Raw genomic sequence first — 20,058 nt, 5'->3', positions numbered from 1 at the left:
TGCTGTTGTATATTTGATATTTGCTTTTGCTCACATGTGAATGTTTAATAGGCTTTCATTCATGCATTACAATAGGAATCTTATGCAAAATGTAAATTTTAATCATCTACATTAGGGTTTGTCATCAGAGCTTTAGATTCCATCTTCAGAAAATATTCAATTAAAAATGTCAGTATTTTCATCCATGTTCTGTTGCAGTGTGGAGGTCAACCCTTTAGAACATAAATCAGTCCACTGTCACAAGCTGTGAAGATACTCTACTATAAATCCTGATTTGTAAATGTAAACATGGCCTGAAGCCAAAATGGAAGAAAACCTGAATCGATCAAAGTGCCCTCTGCACTACACCCTCTGTGTGTGTATTTACAGTGTGTCCAGAAGACAGAGGACAGGTCTTTGATCAATAAGCAGGAGCCTGGACTTTATAGGGCAGTGATGATATCCGCTATAAGACAATGGTACTTCATACAGGTTAATGTAGATTCCACACATCTACCCTACAGAGTATAATCTCAGATAATCTGATCACACAAACCATGGATTTCACATTGTGGTATTCAAATTGTTTTTTCATCTGCTTTTTTCTTACATTCGATCAACGCAGTAACTCACATCCACATTGTTCTTGTTTATGTTTAGGGCAGAAAACAGTCCAAGGAAATGCTACTGTTCAATTACAGAACACACAGCATGGAGTGATACAGGTGGCACAAAATTAGGAATCGTTTGCAGTGAAATAAGCCTGCAGCCTAGTCCACCTGAAATTTAGACGGGCATGCGTTGAATGACATGACCAGTGAAATTCTGCTGCACATCAGCACTCTTGCCTCTCTGCAGCCTGTAGGGAGCGTCAGTCTCAATGCATACACCCTAACTGCATATTTGTGGTGCGCGCACGCACACTTACACACACACACACACTTACACACACACACCATTCAGCCTAAACAGGAAAACCTGTAACTGGTTTAATGTTGTGGCTGATCGGTGTAGGGTGACTGCACTCTGGGCTATTAAACTACTATTACCGAGGTTTGCACTGAATGGCCATGCTCACAATGTGCTTTGTTTGTATGTGTGTGTGACCATGTGTGCACACAGAGACAGATCTGCTGTATTACATCTGGAGATACATCTGGCATTCTTGGCAGGAGTAATGCCAATAATGGTTTGTTTATTTCTGACATGATAAGCACATGTGGATGTGACACATTGGTGTGCGTTGTACATTGGCATTATGATATTTTTGAATCCATTTTTATTACGTAGTCAGTGATGGCAGCAGTAATAATAATAATTATTATATATTTATTTTATTTCTTTATCATACCATTTATAATTATCTTTTCATTTCTGAAAGATGGGGGCATGGGTTTGATCAGGAGGATATGGGCATTCGGCAGGGCAGGTATCTGGATGAGGGGAATATACCTTTGCGACGTATATTGTCGCTACTTGGAACTTTTCCATTGAATTTTCACTTTTCATTTGGGAAAAAACACTAAACCTAAAAAGAATAGAAAAGAAAGAAAACATCTCTGATAAATCCTTAGATAGAAAATTCAGTGACATGAGCAATATGTCTGGCCTCCAGGTGTCAGGTTTGCTCGCCATTTGACCGGACTTCATTTTGCTTGTTTGGATTATAGCAGTCTAGTCCAGAATCCAGTATTGGCCTCTCCGCCCGACTCAAATTATTTCTGCACCAAAATAAAAACTGGCCTGTTTTGACAGCTTTTCCCTGAATGCTGTAGATTTCAGCTGGAGGCCCAGATGTAATTTGCAACAACACAAGAAAATCTCATCCCCAAAAGGATTGGACCCTGCTTCTTTGGATTTAATCACAGGAATAACCCTTGTTCACCTCTCATAATTGTGCAGTCCTCCTGCATTAGCCTCACCCTTGTTGCTGAGGCAACTGGGCAACCTCAAAAAATGAAATAAAGGGGTCTGACCACCTCAGAGAGCACAGGTCTGTCCGTATTTTTACAGCAGGGGGTGAGCTCACCTTGGGAATTCATGTCAAGCTGAGCCCTGTCTGTTTCTCTGCTTTCAGACCCACACCTTTACACACATGATAGAACAGGAGCTGAAGATTTTCAGGGGGAGACTGGGGAGAAGGACGGAGCTGTAGTTGTGTGGGTCTGAAAGTGACTTATTGTGACTTGAAAAAGCTTGAGCCAGGGTATTTGAAATTGGGAAGTTGCAAATGAGTATGTCTGACTAGAATTTTGGACGGTGCTCATGGGACCTGAGGAAATCATTTTGCAATTAATTAGGCCTATTTTATTTGCTGTCGTAGTATTTCAGAGAAAAATTGAGCTTGACGGAGACATTCACAATGAATTTTATGACTCATCTACTTTTTCACAAGGTAATGTGATTGTTCTTGTCCCACTGCCACTGTGTTACATTTCTTGTTTTACAATTTTGAAATTGAGGAGCATTGGAAGTAAATCATTTTGGACATGAGAATCCTTGTAAACCATGTGGTCGTTTCTTCTCATGTTTTGTGATCGTGTGAATCTGCCATTTTATGCGCGTGTTGTTTTGTTTGTGTGTGTGTGTGTGTGTGTGTGTGTGTATGTCTGTGTGTTTGTGTGTGTGTGTGTGTGTGTGTGTGTGTGTGAAACAGTGTAGCCTACGACCTGGGACTCCAAACAAATTTCAGAAAACATTCTGACAATGAAGTGGAATCCAATCACATCAAACGTATTTAAAACTGTATCTGAAAGTCTACATGAAAGATAGTTTTAGCACCTGCACATAACGCCGCGAATCAGCGACAGGTGTACTTGCGTAATTTTATAGCATACAGGTAGAGAAATCCCGGATGTCAGTCAACGTTTCTTTCAAAATAAAAGCGGGGCCGTCACGGAAAGCATCCACCAAAACGGTATTCGTACATGGCGTATTTTATTTTAAGGCTCCTCACCGGAATTTATCAATAACGTTGAGGGCACCTTGACGCCAGCTCGCTCGCTGAGGCTCTCTCTCTCTCTCTCTCTCTCCTTTCGCCCTCTAGGTCTCTCTCCCTTCTCTCTCTCTCAGGAGAGGACACAGCATGACAACTTGCCGACTTGTACTCGCCGCTGTGACGATAAGGAGGGAATTGCAGATGCTGTCGAGTGTTAAGAGCAGAGGAGGACTCGCGGAGGATCCTCGGTGTCGGAGGCGCTGATCCACTTTGCACTTCACTTTGTTGCCATCTAAGCGCAGAGTTGGGAAAGAGGATTCCCGCGGCTGTGGGCATTTCCGCACCTGAAGTGTCCCCTTACCTTCCCCGGCTCACGTCTCTGCGGGAAGACCGAAGGAAACGCACTTGACACGCTCGAAGAGCTTTGTCCGAGGCGAGACCAAGCTCCTACACGCAGCGGTGCGAGGGACATCAACACGCCGACAAGTGGGAACACTGGCCGCACCAACCATGGAGGTCTCTACGACTTCGAGGAAACTCACTTTGCTCTCCTTTACCTTGGTGTGGGGGCTCTCAGGTCAGCGAAGAGCTTATTTTCCCACATTTCCTTATTTATTCACAAGTGTGTGCTCATCTTTCTTTTTTTTCTTCAAACACCAAATAATACACTTTCACGTAGCCTGTCTTCATATTTCCGATGTTTTTAAAAATAATGCGAATATTGGATCTAAAATTGTTGTAAGGATGTGACCCAAGGTGACATTCATTCAACACTTAAACTAATTTTGACACTGAATTCACATTTTCATTCAGGTTATCAGCCAATCCAAGCAAGAGTGTATCTCTTCTGAGTTTTGTTTTTTTTAGCATCATTTTAAAATATATATCCAAACATTCCATTCCTCTGTATCTGAAATGTATCCTCAGATGAATGGCACTGAAACCATCCATACATTAGTCATAGTCATAACCTAATAACTAATGAAGAAATGAAATGAAATGAAAAGCTCTGTTTCTGGGGGTTCTCTCCTGTATGTGTGCCAGAGGATGAAGGGGTGGATTTAAAGCTGAAACACCTGTTTGTTTTTCACAGGATTTGAAACAAGTGTGTTACACATGATTATGTCTTCCAGGGAAGAATAATCCCTTTATAGCTGCTGCAACATTGGCTGAGCCATCACTCTCTCTAGCAATGTATTAAACTCCTACTTTCACTGATAGCTGTACAGTACATGCAGCCTACTTTTCCCCTGCCATCTCTTTGATTTTGAAATTGGGGCACGGTACAGCTGCACAAGTATTTTGCAAATGTTTTACGAAACGCGAAGTTCTAAATGATTTATTCGGGTAAAAATTTTAACAGAGCTATCCAGAGGGCAGCACCATTTTGCATTTTACGGAAAATATTATTAAGAGTCGTCATGTTTTTCAAAAGATAGATAGTCGGATAGTTCTTTTCTGGAGAGAACTTTTGTGCAGCTTCTTCCCAAGAGGCAGACAACTCAAGTAACATTTATCCTCCATCAGACTGGAGTTAATATAAAGACGCATGCTTTCTGATTTAACAGAAAATCATTCTCCTGAAATAGCAGCTGTATGTTGCTCTATGTTCATATTCATCTGGTCATGGATTTTGAAACCTCATTTTAGCGTTCCCTCTTGTCCGAGCTCAACTCACGGAATCAACAGAAGCTACATTTTTGTTTATAGCAGTCTTACAATCAGGTTTAACTTCGCCATAAACTTCGCTCGCAAACCATCCTGCTCTCATATGGAAAAAAACAGGAGATATCCATGTAAGTTAAAGGACTCCATCTGCTTCAGGTGAGTGCGTGTTAGTGCCAAGAGGCAGGCTGGTTACTTTCATTTGGCCTGTGAGACATGAAAGCAAGCAAGAGCCTCACATTTTTTTCTGAATTTGCTCTGGGTTGCCCGAAGCCCATGTGTGCTCTTCAGTGCTGTTGCCAAAACAATCACTTGCGCTTACACAGGCAATCTCAGGCTGGCTTGTTACACCCCGCAGGAGTGGTATTACCTGAGAAATGCTACCATTTTACCACCCAGACCCCTCTGCTGACATTATACGGTTAGACACCTTTAAGGCATTTCAAGCAGTTATCGGTAGTAATGTCACCTAGTGACTAATCTGGAGTTTTAACAGCAGGCTGTGATTATGTGTGATAGTACAACAGGACAATACAAGCGCAGTAGCTGACCTTGACCTCAGCATTTAACTCACTATCAACCACCCTGCAGGTGTGTCCTGAAAACACTGAGTGGTCAAGATACAGAGAGGAAATGTTCATGAATAGTGGCCTCTCGCAACAGGAAAGCCGTGTGCTCCTTGAGTCCCTGATGCAGATGAGTGCGTTAGAGCAGGAAGTGAGCAAAGGTTGTCCGACAAACAAGACAAGACAACATTTGGCATTTCAGACAAAAATCGGAGCAGTACGTCAGAAGAAATCGATCAGTGATTGTGGTCATGTTAAAAGAAAGTCTAAACATATATGTGCGTTTCAAATCAAGAGCTCCACTCGTTTTTCAATGTTTGGCTCATTTGTCTTCATACTCAGTATTTGAGGACAGTTTTGTCAACAAAGTCATCTCCTCATATATGTATATAGGAGGGCCGCAACAGTCAGTCGATTCCTTGACTGACTGAAAATTAATTGGAGACTATTTTGATAATTGATTCCTTGTTTAGGTCATTTTTCAAGCAAAAATGCCAAACATTTGATCATTAGATTCTCAGATGTGAGAATTTGCTGCTTTTCCTTTTGCTTTTCAAGCAAATTGAATATTTTCAGGTTTGAACAGTTTGTCAAAGCAATCAAGGCATTTGATGATGTCACCGTGGGCTCTAGAAAATTGTGATGTGCACTTCTCACTGTTCTATAGTTATATTGACTGGGAAATGAAAATCAGTTATAGAAAAGAATAGATGATAGCAATAGAATAGAAAAAATTATATTATATTTTACTCACAAAATGTTGGGATAATCTTGTAAATAAAGAAACCAAGTGCAGAAAAATCAAGACCTGACACTTTACACTGTGTCTGAGAGCAGCTGAAAATACACGGTATTGTCAGTTCAAATTCAAGTTTACTGATTTGGCCAATCACTGAACTTGAATGTCGTCCTTTGTTTGATTCATTGTTACTTTCTTGAAATAAATTTTTGCACTAAATGTCCTTGTTTCCTGCAAGCAGTTTTGTTGTTGTTTTTGTTGTTGTTGTTTTAAGCATCTTGTGCATAATATTTCACATCGCTTTACAATTGCATGAACCCATTACAATGATCTCATTAAAGTTGTGTTTGGATCAGCTAATTTGATTACATTAGCCTAAGTTCAATAGGTGGTGTGCCTAATTATGCACTGTATTCTAATTTGCCCTCCCGTAATTTGTTCGTAGGCAAGTTAACTCAAAAAATCACTTTAAGGGAGAATGACTATTATTTCAGTCTTGCCAGTGTAAGACATCCTTGTCATCTGTATTTAGGGTTTTATTCATGGAATTGTCAGGTGCAGGCCCTCTGATTGGTGTTATCTGGACAGCCTGACTGGGAACATAAAAATATTCACTCACTAAATATATAGTTTTGCTGACTCAAACACTAAATTGTTAGGAAACTGGTACGTTTGCCAGGACAGTTGTAAATGGTTTGAGTGATTGCATTGACACCTGGTCTCCTCAAGTGGAAATCTGGACAACCCCAATTTGGACTATTTTTAGATGGTCCCAGCTCCAATAAAATCGACAGTGTGCAATGGAAAGAGGTAATTTTTTAGTCCTAGTATTAGCTCTGTGTTTTAGTGTGTGTGTGTGTGTGTGTTTGTTTGTGAGATGTGAATGTATTCTCATGACCACATGCAGTAATCTTGGAGCTAGATGTCTGTTATCAAAAGCCAGTTGTTCATGGCAACAGTATATAAGCTATGCCTTATCTCTTAGCCAACCATACAATTGCTCTTCTGTTCTGGACACACCATCTGGCAAAAGAACATCTTCATTTGTTTTCCAGGTGGGTCCTACAATGGACTTTACTTATTTAACAAGGTCAAGCCATACAAGCTTCAAAGGCTCTACTGGGATTGGGGGAGAGGAAAGCTGCTGCCATTGCTGATTTTCTATGTCAACTCTCAGTGATTTAGAGTTGTGAGTAAGAGGGTTACAAGAATTATTTTTAGTTTCATGTATTATTTTAATACACGGCCACTTAGGGCACTGATCCTTTCCCCATTATAACATAGCTCGGTTTACTCATTTACTCTATATATGACACTATGGGTTTGTTTCCTGTTACGCCCTCTATTGTTACCCTGACAGCACCTTAAATATATTATATGTCCCATAAGACTACCAAAGGGAGAGTCATGGAGGGCCATTCATCCAACTTACAACTATGGTCTTATCTCTAATTGCCTATTTCTTAGAATAATACCAAATGGATGTGCGGCAAAGCCCCCTCCACTTTGAGCCGGGATTACAGCAGTTTGAAGCCCACCGTCCTCATGTGCAACTGGTGCAATTTTGATTTGAGAAAGGAGATTGAGGAATTTATCAGTACATACGTGGTGACACAGAAATAAAACAGTGCGCTTTTCCCTTCCCAGCGAGGCAGTTTGCCGTCCAATCATTAGTCTGTGCAAGTGTGCCAGTGCCTCTTGTAATCCTATGTATTTACACCCACTGGCACTCTGTACAAGGCCCAGGAGAACAAGAACCTGAAGGGAGATTAGTGCAGGTTCAGCCTCATAGTGATGGATAAAGAGAGAGCCATCACTTTGCAAGAGACACCATACTTAGTTGAAAAATCTTATCAGTGCTTCTGTATTTCAACATTTTTCATCATACCCTGTGAAACCTCCCCTTTTGTCAATATATTATGATATGATATATGATATAATCTTATACCATTTCTAGCCACTAATCCCCAATTCTTTTCATTAGCTGTGCACATCTTTTTGTAGTTGTTTTGTATGTTTTTGTGGTTGCTTAGTGTCTTGTTGTATTCATTTTGCATCCCTTTGTGGTCATTTTGCCTCTTTTAACAGCTGTTTGATTGAATTTTCAACAATAAATGTTAACGGTCACGTCAAATAGAGGCTCTGGCATGTACATTGAAACTTCAATTTTAGCTTGATTCTAAAAATATTGCAATTAGGCCTGGGGTCATGTAAACACCTTAATCTAATTATATTACCTTAATTAAAGTCACATTCATAGGATTACTGCTGTGATTAAAGAATGTGGAGCACTGCAGTATTAGATGCATTTTTTAAAGGCTGCTTTGACCTCTAAAGACCATGTTCAGGCTAATCATAAGAGGTTTGATGAGTTACGACTCCTGCCCCACATTCACTGGCTTACTACTATTTTTAAGTATATACAAACATTCATATTTTTATCCTCAATGTGGGATAAACCGTGGTAAAGAGACATAGGAATAACATAGGCAGTTATATATGCAGTGTGACATGTTGCTTGTAGATGTGTGAGTGTGTTGTTGTCGCTTGTTGTAAATGCTTGAAAATAGAAATTTGTGAATTATTCTCCCAGTGACATTAAGAGCAGCACTAAGACGATTGTGTACAGGTAAACATAGACAGTGTCTCAGTGCCAGGCGTGACATGTAGTGTATGATGGGATGTGTGGATTTGTTGGATGTCCCTTTCCTTGGTTTTCTGCAATGTCCCATCTCCATCCATGGACACAGAAGGAAGAAGACCTCCTCTCAGGGGTCATGAGAAAGGCACTGGGCGACTTTCCCAACATTCGGCCCTGGCCTAGGGACTCTTAAAGGCACAGTCACACATACTTTCTTACTTCATCTTTTTCCTTTTTCCATCTATCTTTTTCTCACTGTCCCTCCTCTTTATCCTTTCTTGAAAAGAAGGAAAAGCATAACCAGACTACACAAATGGACAGAGTGATTGTATATTGGTGTTTATATTTTTCCCACATGAGTGACTGATGCCCGGAAAGATGCTTGCAAGTTCTGATAGAAATCTCTTGTAGACAGTAAAACATAGTTTTGTGTATTGTTTTGTATATGGGCTACATAAACAGAGTTATTCCTAGCTGATATTTGCTTCTGGCAATTTATGGACAATAATAGTTTCCTTCAACAAGGCATTATGTACATAAATAAAAACAAGACCTATAGTATGTTTATAGAGATACTATCTGTAAGGTCTGTACTGAGTCATAATAGTGGCATGTGCAGCTGAATTGCTCTTCACAATGGAAGACTGCACTTTCAGCCTCATACGCGCCTCCTGTAATTTAGGGTTACCTGTGACAATACTGTAGCCAGCCATTGACAGTAACCTGGCTAATGACTATCTACAGCCAAGAGAGCGTATCAGGTGGCTTTTAAGGCGAGTCTGAGTGGAGAAACTGGACGACAATGCCCCCATCCAAAGGGCGTGAGGGGTCACGGGGTGGTTTGATGAGTATGAAAATGATGTGAGTCACATGCTGTGGCCTTCGCAGTCACCAGATCTTAACCCAGTTCATGAGGGACTATCTTTTGGAAAACGGGGTTCCATCCTTCCAGTAGAGTTCCAGAGACTCATAGAATCAATGCCAAGGCGCATTGAAGCTGCTCTGGCGGCTCGTAGTGGCCCAACACCTGTGGGTATCTCATAAGGATCTTAGAAGACCAAGGTTTGTAGAATGTTCTCAACCCACAGGGGACCACAGTCACCAAAACTGGAGTTATAAGAGCCTGATATTGCCTCCCAGCTAGCTGATATTTGCTTCTGGCAATTTATGGACAATAATAGTTTCCTTCAACAAGGCATTATGTACATAAATAAAAACAAGACCTATAGTATGATTATAGAGATACTATCTGTAGGGTCTGTACTGAGTCATAATAGTGGCATGTGCAGCTGAATTGCTCTTCACAATGGAAGACTGCACTTTCAGCCTCATACGCGCCTCCTGTAATTTAGGGTTACCTGTGACAATACTGTAGCCAGCCATTGACAGTAACCTGGCTAATGACTATCTACAGCCAAGAGAGCGTATCAGGTGGCTTTTAAGGCGAGTCTGAGTGGAGAAACTGGACGACAATGCCCCCATCCAAAGGGCGTGAGGGGTCACGGGGTGGTTTGATGAGTATGAAAATGATGTGAGTCACATGCTGTGGCCTTCGCAGTCACCAGATCTTAACCCAGTTCATGAGGGACTATCTTTTGGAAAACGGGGTTCCATCCTTCCAGTAGAGTTCCAGAGACTCATAGAATCAATGCCAAGGCGCATTGAAGCTGCTCTGGCGGCTCGTAGTGGCCCAACACCTGTGGGTATCTCATAAGGATCTTAGAAGACCAAGGTTTGTAGAATGTTCTCAACCCACAGGGGACCACAGTCACCAAAACTGGAGTTATAAGAGCCTGATATTGCCTCCCAGCTAGCTGATATTTGCTTCTGGCAATTTATGGACAATAATAGTTTCCTTCAACAAGGCATTATGTACATAAATAAAAACAAGACCTATAGTATGATTATAGAGATACTATCTGTAGGGTCTGTACTGAGTCATAATAGTGGCATGTGCAGCTGAATTGCTCTTCACAATGGAAGACTGCACTTTCAGCCTAATACGCGCCTCCTGTAATTTAGGGTTACCTGTGACAATACTGTAGCCAGCCATTGACAGTAACCTGGCTAATGACTATCTACAGCCAAGAGAGCGTATCAGGTGGCTTTTAAGGCGAGTCTGGCTGCTTTTGATATTCTCCCTCTGCTCTCAGCCTCACATCGGACTTCTGATGTTAAAAACCCTCTTTTCCTATCTGCCTCCGCACTGAGTATAATAGTAACCATTAATAACAACTAATAATAGGGTAGTGACTTGGTGCTCAGCACAGATATTACTGACTTCAAGCACGGCAGAAAGATCAGATAAAACAAGGACTACACTTCCTGGGTGTCTTTTCGCACTTTTTGCAAGAGATGGCATCAGCACAATTTCCCTGCAAGTTTAGAGAAACAAGCATTTGTCACATCTCTCTTGCATAAATGTTTGTTGTGTCCAGAATGTCCGGAATGCAAAGAGAGAAAAGAACATAATATGCACAAAAACAAAGCAATGTTTAAACCCACATACCAGCATTTGTAGAAATACAAAATATTCGCAGTGTTTCTATTGTAGAAGCAGAAACTGGCTCTGTGTTGTTCGATTTTTTACAATACAACAGCCACCTGATAAAGGTAATTGGTTCAGGGTCCATATTGTTATTTAAAATGAAAACTTTTTTAAAATGAAAGGGATTTTTGCAGCCTCAGGTGGACAAGAGGAGGTAGAATACTGCCTTTTTGTTTTGTTTTTAGTTGAATACCCTTTACAGTTATCTTATACAGACGGGTGGCAATATAAAGGAAGAACCTGAAAAATGAGTGGAGAAACTGGACGACAATGCCCCCATCCAAAGGGCGTGAGGGGTCACGGGGTGGTTTGATGAGTATGAAAATGATGTGAGTCACATGCTGTGGCCTTCGCAGTCACCAGATCTTAACCCAGTTCATGAGGGACTATCTTTTGGAAAACGGGGTTCCATCCTTCCAGTAGAGTTCCAGAGACTCATAGAATCAATGCCAAGGCGCATTGAAGCTGCTCTGGCGGCTCGTAGTGGCCCAACACCTGTGGGTATCTCATAAGGATCTTAGAAGGCCAAGGTTTGTAGAATGTTCTCAACCCACAGGGGACCACAGTCACCAAAACTGGAGTTATAAGAGCCTGATATTGCCTCCCAGCTAGCCAAGACGACCCCACCGTGAACAAACGCAGCTTGCTTCCAGTGCCACTGACAGATGTTGCAGGCAGAAGTCAACAACTGCAACCAAACATCCTTCTGACCTGTCCTTCAAAAAAAAAGTTAATAAAGCTGTGGACAGACGGGAATTGAGGGCATGGGCTTAGACAAGATAGGCTCTGTTAAATTATTCTTACTTGGAGGTACTTAGGTGGGGGTGGGGGTAAGAGCCTGATGCACTTATGACTTCAGGGACACTGACATAATCCTGGTTTTCTTCTTGAAGTGTTTAGGCAGCTCATAATCACACACTGCCAATCAAATATCCATTTGTAAGCTGCCTGCTGTACAGAACAGTTTCTGTATTAGGTGTATTACCATTACACATCAGTGGAACCAGATGGAAAAGCTGTCATTGTATTCCCTTCCTGCTCTTATGTTTGAATAAGGGCTCTTCTTTTCCTTAATAGTAAAAGAAAGTGTACAATAGCCAGAAAAGTGACTCTGATTCGTGTTATTGTTGTGCTCAGGCATGTAGATTATAAAACCATCAACTGCAAGGTTTCCCTCAGGAAACTGGCTAGCATCCCTTCCCCACCCGCTGTCCTTGTAAATAAAATACCCCATTAGTTCAGCAACCAGCAGGAGTTTGGGGTCAGTTAAAAGTAGCATTAGCTGCTACGGCTACCTTCACTTGGTTTGGTTAATTTTTTTTAATTTTTTTTTGGTGGTACTTTTCATGTGTTGACTGGTCCTCTCACTGACTTTCACTTTCTTAAATGAGCAGTGAGGCCTTTTGTTTCTACCAGCATGTTTTGTGTTACACTTGCACATTTTGAAGCCTGCAGATGCAATGTAAAGATTTCAGGCAGCATTGCCCATGGTAGTACAACATTTCTTTCAGCGTGGGAATGTTGTGGGTGGCTTAGCAGTATGTGATTGGATGGACGTAGCTAGCTGGCAGTAGCGGGGTGGTTTCCATACACTGACACACATGCTTTACTTAATCTTCACCCATACTTTTTTCTCCTGAGATTGCAGAGCTGTTGCTTTGATTAATCACACTGAAGTGAACATCAGTCACCTGCTGAAGTGAATCAGACAGATGCTGACACACCTCATCTTGCTAACAATGTAGTTACTGAATGACACTCATTAATTACATGGCCTTTGTTGTGTGATATAATGTTACTGCTCATTTTCGCAGAGGTTTAATAAGCCTATTATAAGTCATTATATTGATATTATTATATTTTTATTTCATAAGAACATAATCATTTCTTTTAACATTAGAGGAGCTGCTCTTTCAGGCGAGGCAATGCGCCTCCACAATAAAATGCTCCAGGAAACCCTCAAACTGATTTAATAATCCGCCTCATGGCTGACTAAAGTTTACTTTAGTTTCAAGTTGCAAGAAGTTGAGTCACTTTTATATGGAATGGGGTGTATCCACCACCTACTTAGACCTACATTTATTGTATTAATAGCAAAGTAATGAATGTGAAGATAAGGGTCATATTAGGAAAACAACACTCTTTTCACGTTGGTTTGTGAAGTATTGGGCCAAAACAGCATGCACACATACACACAGAGACAACTACTCACTTGTTTCATAGATATCAACTGCCACCTGTGTACTGAGAAAAAATTCTTTGACATTAGCAAAAGTATAATTGGCCCAGTGAAAGCCAGATAGAGTAATTGTGTATGAGGTGACAGTGGCAGCAGGCAGCTATGTGGAAAAAGTCATTATAGTCACACTATTAAGCTGAGCCCTTTAGGGCATCAGAGCTTTACTGGTGTTCTCAGTGAGGCAGAACGAGTGAAGAAGAGCCATTAAAAAATGTCTCCTTCGGCCATTGCTCAGGGGAGAAATCCCTCCTACATACTCTGACACTGCTAAATATAATTCATCTACAGTGTGATGTACATGCTCCCGAGGTATGTTTGATAGTTTTTTGGTAATTTTACTCTTCTTAATCCTCCCTCATCTACAGATTTCCTATAGATGGATACATGGAATATACATATATATATATATGTATATGTAGGGAGAGAGTTATTTTTAAAGATCATTTTTTGATAGTACCGCAAGAACAGTCTGTTGACAGTTCCACAGAGAGGGATATTATAGTAGGGTTGCAGTGCAAAAACCTTCAGTACAAAGATGAATGCACATTGAATGCACCAACAGACATGTCATCCTTCACCGTATTCTTGACAAGTGGCCGAGTGCATGTTTGGCGTACACCAAGAGAACGGTACAGGCCTGAGTGTTTGAACCCTACACCTAGGGATAGAAAGATCAGGTTCCAGTGGAAAACTGATTCCAAATTGTCTGAACCATCGGAATCATATGCCTCCAAGCTTATTAGTTCCTCTTATTGATGCTGGCATGTTTTTCTGACAGTTTCACGTTGCAAAACACTGCACTCTTGATCTAGGCGATTTAAAAGCACAATTTTCGGTATTTAGTTCAAGGTGAAGTACCTCTGCAACAGACGTACTGAGCCTAACTTACACCCCACAAACTATAGCAACAGTGTCCACATCTCCAGAGGTCGGTTCACCTATACGTGATTTAATATATGAATGAAACTGGAGCCTTTCATGAAGGACTAGGGTAAGGCAGAGTTTTCCGCAGTCTCAATCCTTAAAGTCCTGTGCCCACCAGCATGGAAAACTAGCCGCTCTACCGATCACATTATTTCAAAAGCTCATGTAAGTGATGTTCCACAGGGCAGGACATGCCGTCATCTCAGCACTCAGCACTGCATTAAATGTTCTTCTGTTCCCTCTTGCCCCACACACCATTTCATTAATAACATTTGTTGTCGTTGTTGCTGTGAGGAATGTATCTCCTTTTTGTTGTCCCTCTTATTTCCATTCTTTTTCCATTCTTTTTTTTGCTCACAATCATCTCCCTGTGTCTTTTATCAACATTATTACATCTCTACCTCCCCCTCCTCTTCCTCTTTGTCCTCTTCTTTTCCTCTTCATCTTGTCATGCAACTTTCCTCCTCCTCCTCCTCCTCCTTCTCCTCCTCTCCTTCATCCCATCTCTCCTGAGGTCTGCAGCTCCACCATCTCATCAGCATCAGTGTCTCGGGTCAGCCGCAAGGGTTAGAGCGAGATGGCTTTGTTTAACCAGCACATGTGTGTGTGTGTGTGTGTGTGTGTGTGTGTGTGTGTGTGTGTGTGTGTGTGTGTGTGTGTGTGTTTGTGTGTGCGTGTGTTGTTGTTATTGTTGTTGTTTTCTGCACATATTATGTGTATGTATAGTCCCTCATCCATCTCTTAACTTTGTGTGTGTTTTTGAGCACGCACATGTGTGTTGCATATATATATATATATATATATATATATATATTCACTCCTCAGCTCCACACTTTTATGTGTTTACTCTTCATCCTTTCAAATAATTTTCCTTCCATCACCCTTCTCTCTTCACTGCTCCTTTCCTCCCTGGTTGGTGTATGTAAGTATAAGCTCTTATCTATTTTTCTGTCACACACTGTTACACTCCGGAGAGAGCTCAGTTGATATCATTATCTCTGATAATGGCTCAGAGGTGCAGATCCCCCCACCCCCACCCCATTCCCACATCCCACCCCAATTCTCACCATGCTCCACCATATAGAGTATAATTTCTATTTATTGAAAATATCTCCCACATTGCTGCCCTCCCCTGTCTCTTGGCTAATGCACCCTCAGTCATGAGAGTGGCTAGATTTTAATATGCCGCTAATGTGCTCCTTTTTCAATATGCAGGGGGATCTCCGCCAACACTGTCAAAATTGGATTTCTCGTTCTTTTCGGTCCAAGTGACAACAGCCCTCAGAGGAAACATGTTGCTATCATCAGATCAATTACCAAAGTGCTTTACAATAGAAGTTTATTTTCCATGCCCTCTATTAGGAACCTAATTTGTCTGTTTCCCCCATAACTGCTGCATGTCACTGTTGAAAACTAAATGGTTTTATAATGTGACAAGGTTGCGGTTAAGGTTTGGTTACCCAATGTCTACATATGCTGCGTAGCATGTTAGCAGAGCAGCAGCTTCAGTCCTCCATCGCTGTCTACACAGAATGTGTCCAAGCACAGTGTTGAGAGTAGGTCACCCATGTTTTGGCAAGGTTCAGAGCCCAACACATCATCATCATTTTAGTTACACTACTACAATAGACTTGAAGCTTAAACGTCCATACTTACGTCAGTGTGATAGTTCAGTTTTTCCTTTTTAATAAATTCGCAAAAGTTTCTTAAATTCTGTTTTCTCTTTTTTATCATTATGGGTCATTGAGCGTTGACTGATTAGGCAAAAAATGAATTAAAACGATTTTAGCATAAGGCTCTAACATAACAGAATATGAAAAAAATGAAGGGGTCTGAATAATTTCTGAATGCACTGTATATCGCAAGTGAAATACGAGCCGTTACACAGCCTATGCTGACAGCTAGACTGATTTTGATCGTGCTTACAAGAAACCAACGTTGACTGTTGAGTGGAAACGAGAAAAAATACCTGTCTACCAAGTCCAAAGTTTTTGACCCATCCATCCGTTCTGACCTCCTGCTTCTGCGGACTTTTTCGCTGTATAACAGTGTCACCTGACTTCCTCCTTTGCTCCTATCATAATCACTACAGCCGCTAGAGGGTGCTGTCTCTCAAACGTAAGCATATGACATTTTGGTGATTCGCAGAAATTACTTATGCTCTCGTTCTTCTAGAGTGAACAGCCTCCTTTTCAAAGCGGGCTGTTTCATTTGTCACAATCGGTTGTATTTCTGTCCTCACAGGGACACTTCCCCTCACTCGCGGTAAATCCCTTCACATGGCATTGATATCCACTCCTCTCGTCCGGCTGTCTTCACATGCAACCATTGTTAATTGTGAGAGTCACCAAGGATCTCTGGCCCATTGAAAGGCTACATCAGTTTCCTTGCAGTGCTTGTCTGACGTAAGCTGTATTTTCTGACCCTTTAGCCAAGAACAATAGCATTTACACTGATATGTAACTACAACACAGGAAAGTGCAAAGGACATACTGACTTTGACAGGATGTTATGTGCTGTGTTGAATGCTAGCCTCCTCCTAAATGTCACTGTTGCCTTTGCTGTGTCCCCTACTGCCAGAAAAAGCACACATTACCCCTCCTTCATTCATCTGTCCTCACATGTATCTGCATGCAGCAGCACTACTGTACATTGGCTCTGAAGTAGAGTACAGCAGAGGCACAGAAAGCCCCTATAATCTCCCCTGCACATGTGTTTGAAGAGGTGGAAGTCGCTCAACTGAATGCTAAACAGGATCTATCAGGATTAAGTCTGGGTTTGAAGCAGTTTAGTTTATTGCTGACTCTGTTTCAGAACTAGAAATTTGGAAATGCTCGCCACCTGAACCAGCACGCGACAGATTTCTCTCATGTTGCAGGCAGCATCTCACTGAGACTCTGTGGTAAGCCTGGGCCTTTTTTTAGCCAGCACCAACAGACAGAAAGCCTTCCTGTGGAGTATCATCATTGATGTTTTGAGCGTTCATTAGTGACTGGTCATTACGTTCACTGATTTCCTGAGGCCAACCATCCGTGAGAGCCCATTAACCTCAGACATTAAGAGTAATTAGGCAAAGTGCTCTCTTTTTGTGCAGAAATTCTAACTTGGTGGATTGTTTATGTGGATGTATGCATGACATCCTGAAGGCAATTGGTAATCTACATTAGAAAGGCAATTGGCCTCTACCCAAGAAACTCGAGTTCGTATAAGCTGTGACGTAGATTTGACTCTGAAAGAAAGGGATATTAAAGGGGAGAAGGATAAAACCAATGTAGTTGTTGTAGTGCTAGGAGGGAACCTGTCAGATGGTGCAGGCCGCACTCGAATGCACATACAGTATAAATACTGTATGTGCATACATGCACACAAAGGCCTTACCAAATATCTTCATCACACTGTCAGACGAAATGAAAATCCTCATTTAGATCAACATGTTTTTTGTCCCTCTTGGAGACCCTGCGCTAAACTTCATTCTCCATTACTCTTGTCATACACCCCCATACCTTTTCCACAACACCCCCGCCAATTCCCTCAATGGGAACACTTTAATCATGGTGGCAGATCAATGTATCCCCGCCCCTTCCATCCACGTGCTCACACAGAAAACACACACACACACACACACACACACACAATCACTCACTCACTCATCTTAACACATAACCGAGGGGCAAGCCTTGTGTGATCTGTAATCGCTCTCGAGTTTCCCCCTGTGTACCTCCTCCGCTATCACAATCATCAGGAAAATAACTTCCGTTTAATAACAGCATTGGCATGCACATGGAACCCACAGAGGTATAATAGTTTCTGTCTCATCTCTCCTCCTGACTCTACCTGTCAGTGAGCAAGACTTCACACAGCGAGGCACAGGAGAAACGATCAGAACTCCCCTTAACCGCCGAAAATTGTCGGTCATCCGTCTTTTACCTCCTCCCCGAGTTAAAAATAGACCCAAGCTGTCAACTGCCAACCACAATTTTTTCTGTCTTTCTCTCCCTCACTCTCCCTCTTTTACTCACTTTCCTCAGCTATTCATAATTTGCTGGGTGCAGCATTTTTGTTGGTCATTACAAGCCTCATGACAGCATCATGCATGGCTTGTCAATATAAACTGTTTTCCCATTTCTCTCCATGTCAATCTCTGCTAATATGTACACTTGTCAAGGCAGTGTGCAAAACAAGATGAACGACTGCTTAAAATATGAATTAAGTTTGGCACAATTACAAAGACGGCAGCACGGACACATCTGTGACACTGAATGTCAGTTAGGTGTCAGCTTTTGACAAAATCTTTTATGTGAGTCATCAAGGCAACATGAGGCGTCTAAAAATGCTTTTTAGAAGTCTGTCAGTGCTGTGGTCCTTTGGTGAAAGGTGTGGAGCTGAGAGTGTGATGTCAAATTGTGCTCTACAAAAAGCTTGTATTACAAATTGCCCAGGACTGAAGCCTTTCTGACAGCAAAAGGTGATGGTGTATATATATGTATATACTGTACAAATACAACATTCAGCCACAACATTAAAACCGGTAACTGGTTTTAAAGTTGTGGCTGATCGGTATATGATTTGTAATATTTATATAAATGTCAGCACACAACTACAGTATGCCTTTACACATATGTGCATGTTAACACATGGGTGCTACGGAGCCCGCAGCCTGCCCTTTTGGCCAGAGCGAAAGACAGTGGAAATATAATTTACCTTTTTAAATAGTGTCTGATAATAATAGATTAACAGTTGTTGTTCGAGTGCTTGTGGATGCAAAATTATATGTTGTGGATCAAGTATGAAAAACCTTTTAAATCTGAAGGGTAAACATATAGGCGTATGTGGTTTTCTACCTCAGTATCCCAACATGACTGTGTCTTCATCTCAGCAAAATTATTAGAGGAGCTGCTAAACATAACCGGGCACAGCAAATAAATGGCATAGAAAATAACATATAATAATAAAATAACAAAAATAAAATAGCACATTTCCTCACTTTAAATTGTTCAAAACCATCTAACCCCAAACCATATATATAGCTATTAATATTTAAACCATGCCCATTCCTGATCAGAACGTTTGTTATTAGCAATCATTAGACCTTATTTATTATTTTCTATTTATTTACTGAAGACTTCACTGTAAAATTTACCGAGACATGCCACAGTGATGGTTAATGCATTGTTTTACCAGAAACACGAATGTACTCTTATTCAACAAAAATACACAAGGTTGTTTTTAATCCCATGTTTTATATGGCCTGTGTGTTGGTACGTTGACAACATTGCCTGTTTTAATGTGTGTTTGAAAAAAGAAAAAAGCTTGAGGTATTTTGAATATTACAGTGATTGTGATTGAAGGACAAGAGAATAGGTGAGATACAATGAATGAGGTAAGTTTGGGTCTCTTGATCCAGAAAATGGACTTACAGGTGGAGGTGGCTCACAGTGTCTGGTAATGTGGGTCATTTTAATAGTCAGTGCTGTACTTGAGAAACCATTTCACCTGCAGCCTACAGCTGCAATTGGTCATGCATGAATTCATCCAAGGTGCTTGTTGGAAAAAAAGGTTCTCCACAAATCTAACTCAAGGTCAAGGGCTGCTACAGAAGTGTTACAAAATAATGTTTATAAAATAATTTTAACTCAGTGTCCGCTCACTAGCTCTTTTCACTGCTTTTAACAGCATTTCACAGTCTTCATCAGCAAAGTTGTAACTGATATGCTGTAGATTTTATCACGTGACTTAAGTATGGAATTTCAGTCCAAATTACAAGAGGTCAAATAAAGGGTCAAGGATGATCTTTGGTATTGGAAGTGAACGTTCTCCTT

At 41.1% G+C, this 20,058-nt stretch overlaps 1 protein-coding gene across 1 annotated transcript in view; it reads left to right on the top strand.

Moving 5' to 3' along the window:
- The first annotated feature begins 2,325 nt into the window (after positions 1 to 2,325).
- Positions 2,326 to 20,058, top strand: part of esama (endothelial cell adhesion molecule a) — a 62,313-nt gene continuing 44,580 nt past the window's right edge. The window contains exons 1-2 of the mRNA XM_040151261.1: positions 2,326 to 2,374; positions 3,026 to 3,494. Coding sequence (XP_040007195.1) covers positions 3,428 to 3,494 — 67 coding nt within the window. The 5' untranslated portion in view covers positions 2,326 to 2,374; positions 3,026 to 3,427. The remainder of the gene's footprint in view (positions 2,375 to 3,025; positions 3,495 to 20,058) is intronic.

The sequence above is a fragment of the Xiphias gladius genome, chromosome 17 (assembly GCF_016859285.1).
Source record: "Xiphias gladius isolate SHS-SW01 ecotype Sanya breed wild chromosome 17, ASM1685928v1, whole genome shotgun sequence".
Classification (NCBI taxonomy): domain Eukaryota; kingdom Metazoa; phylum Chordata; class Actinopteri; order Istiophoriformes; family Xiphiidae; genus Xiphias; species Xiphias gladius.
The sequence above is the reverse complement of the archived record's forward strand: the minus strand, read 5'-3'. Positions and strand labels throughout refer to the sequence as shown.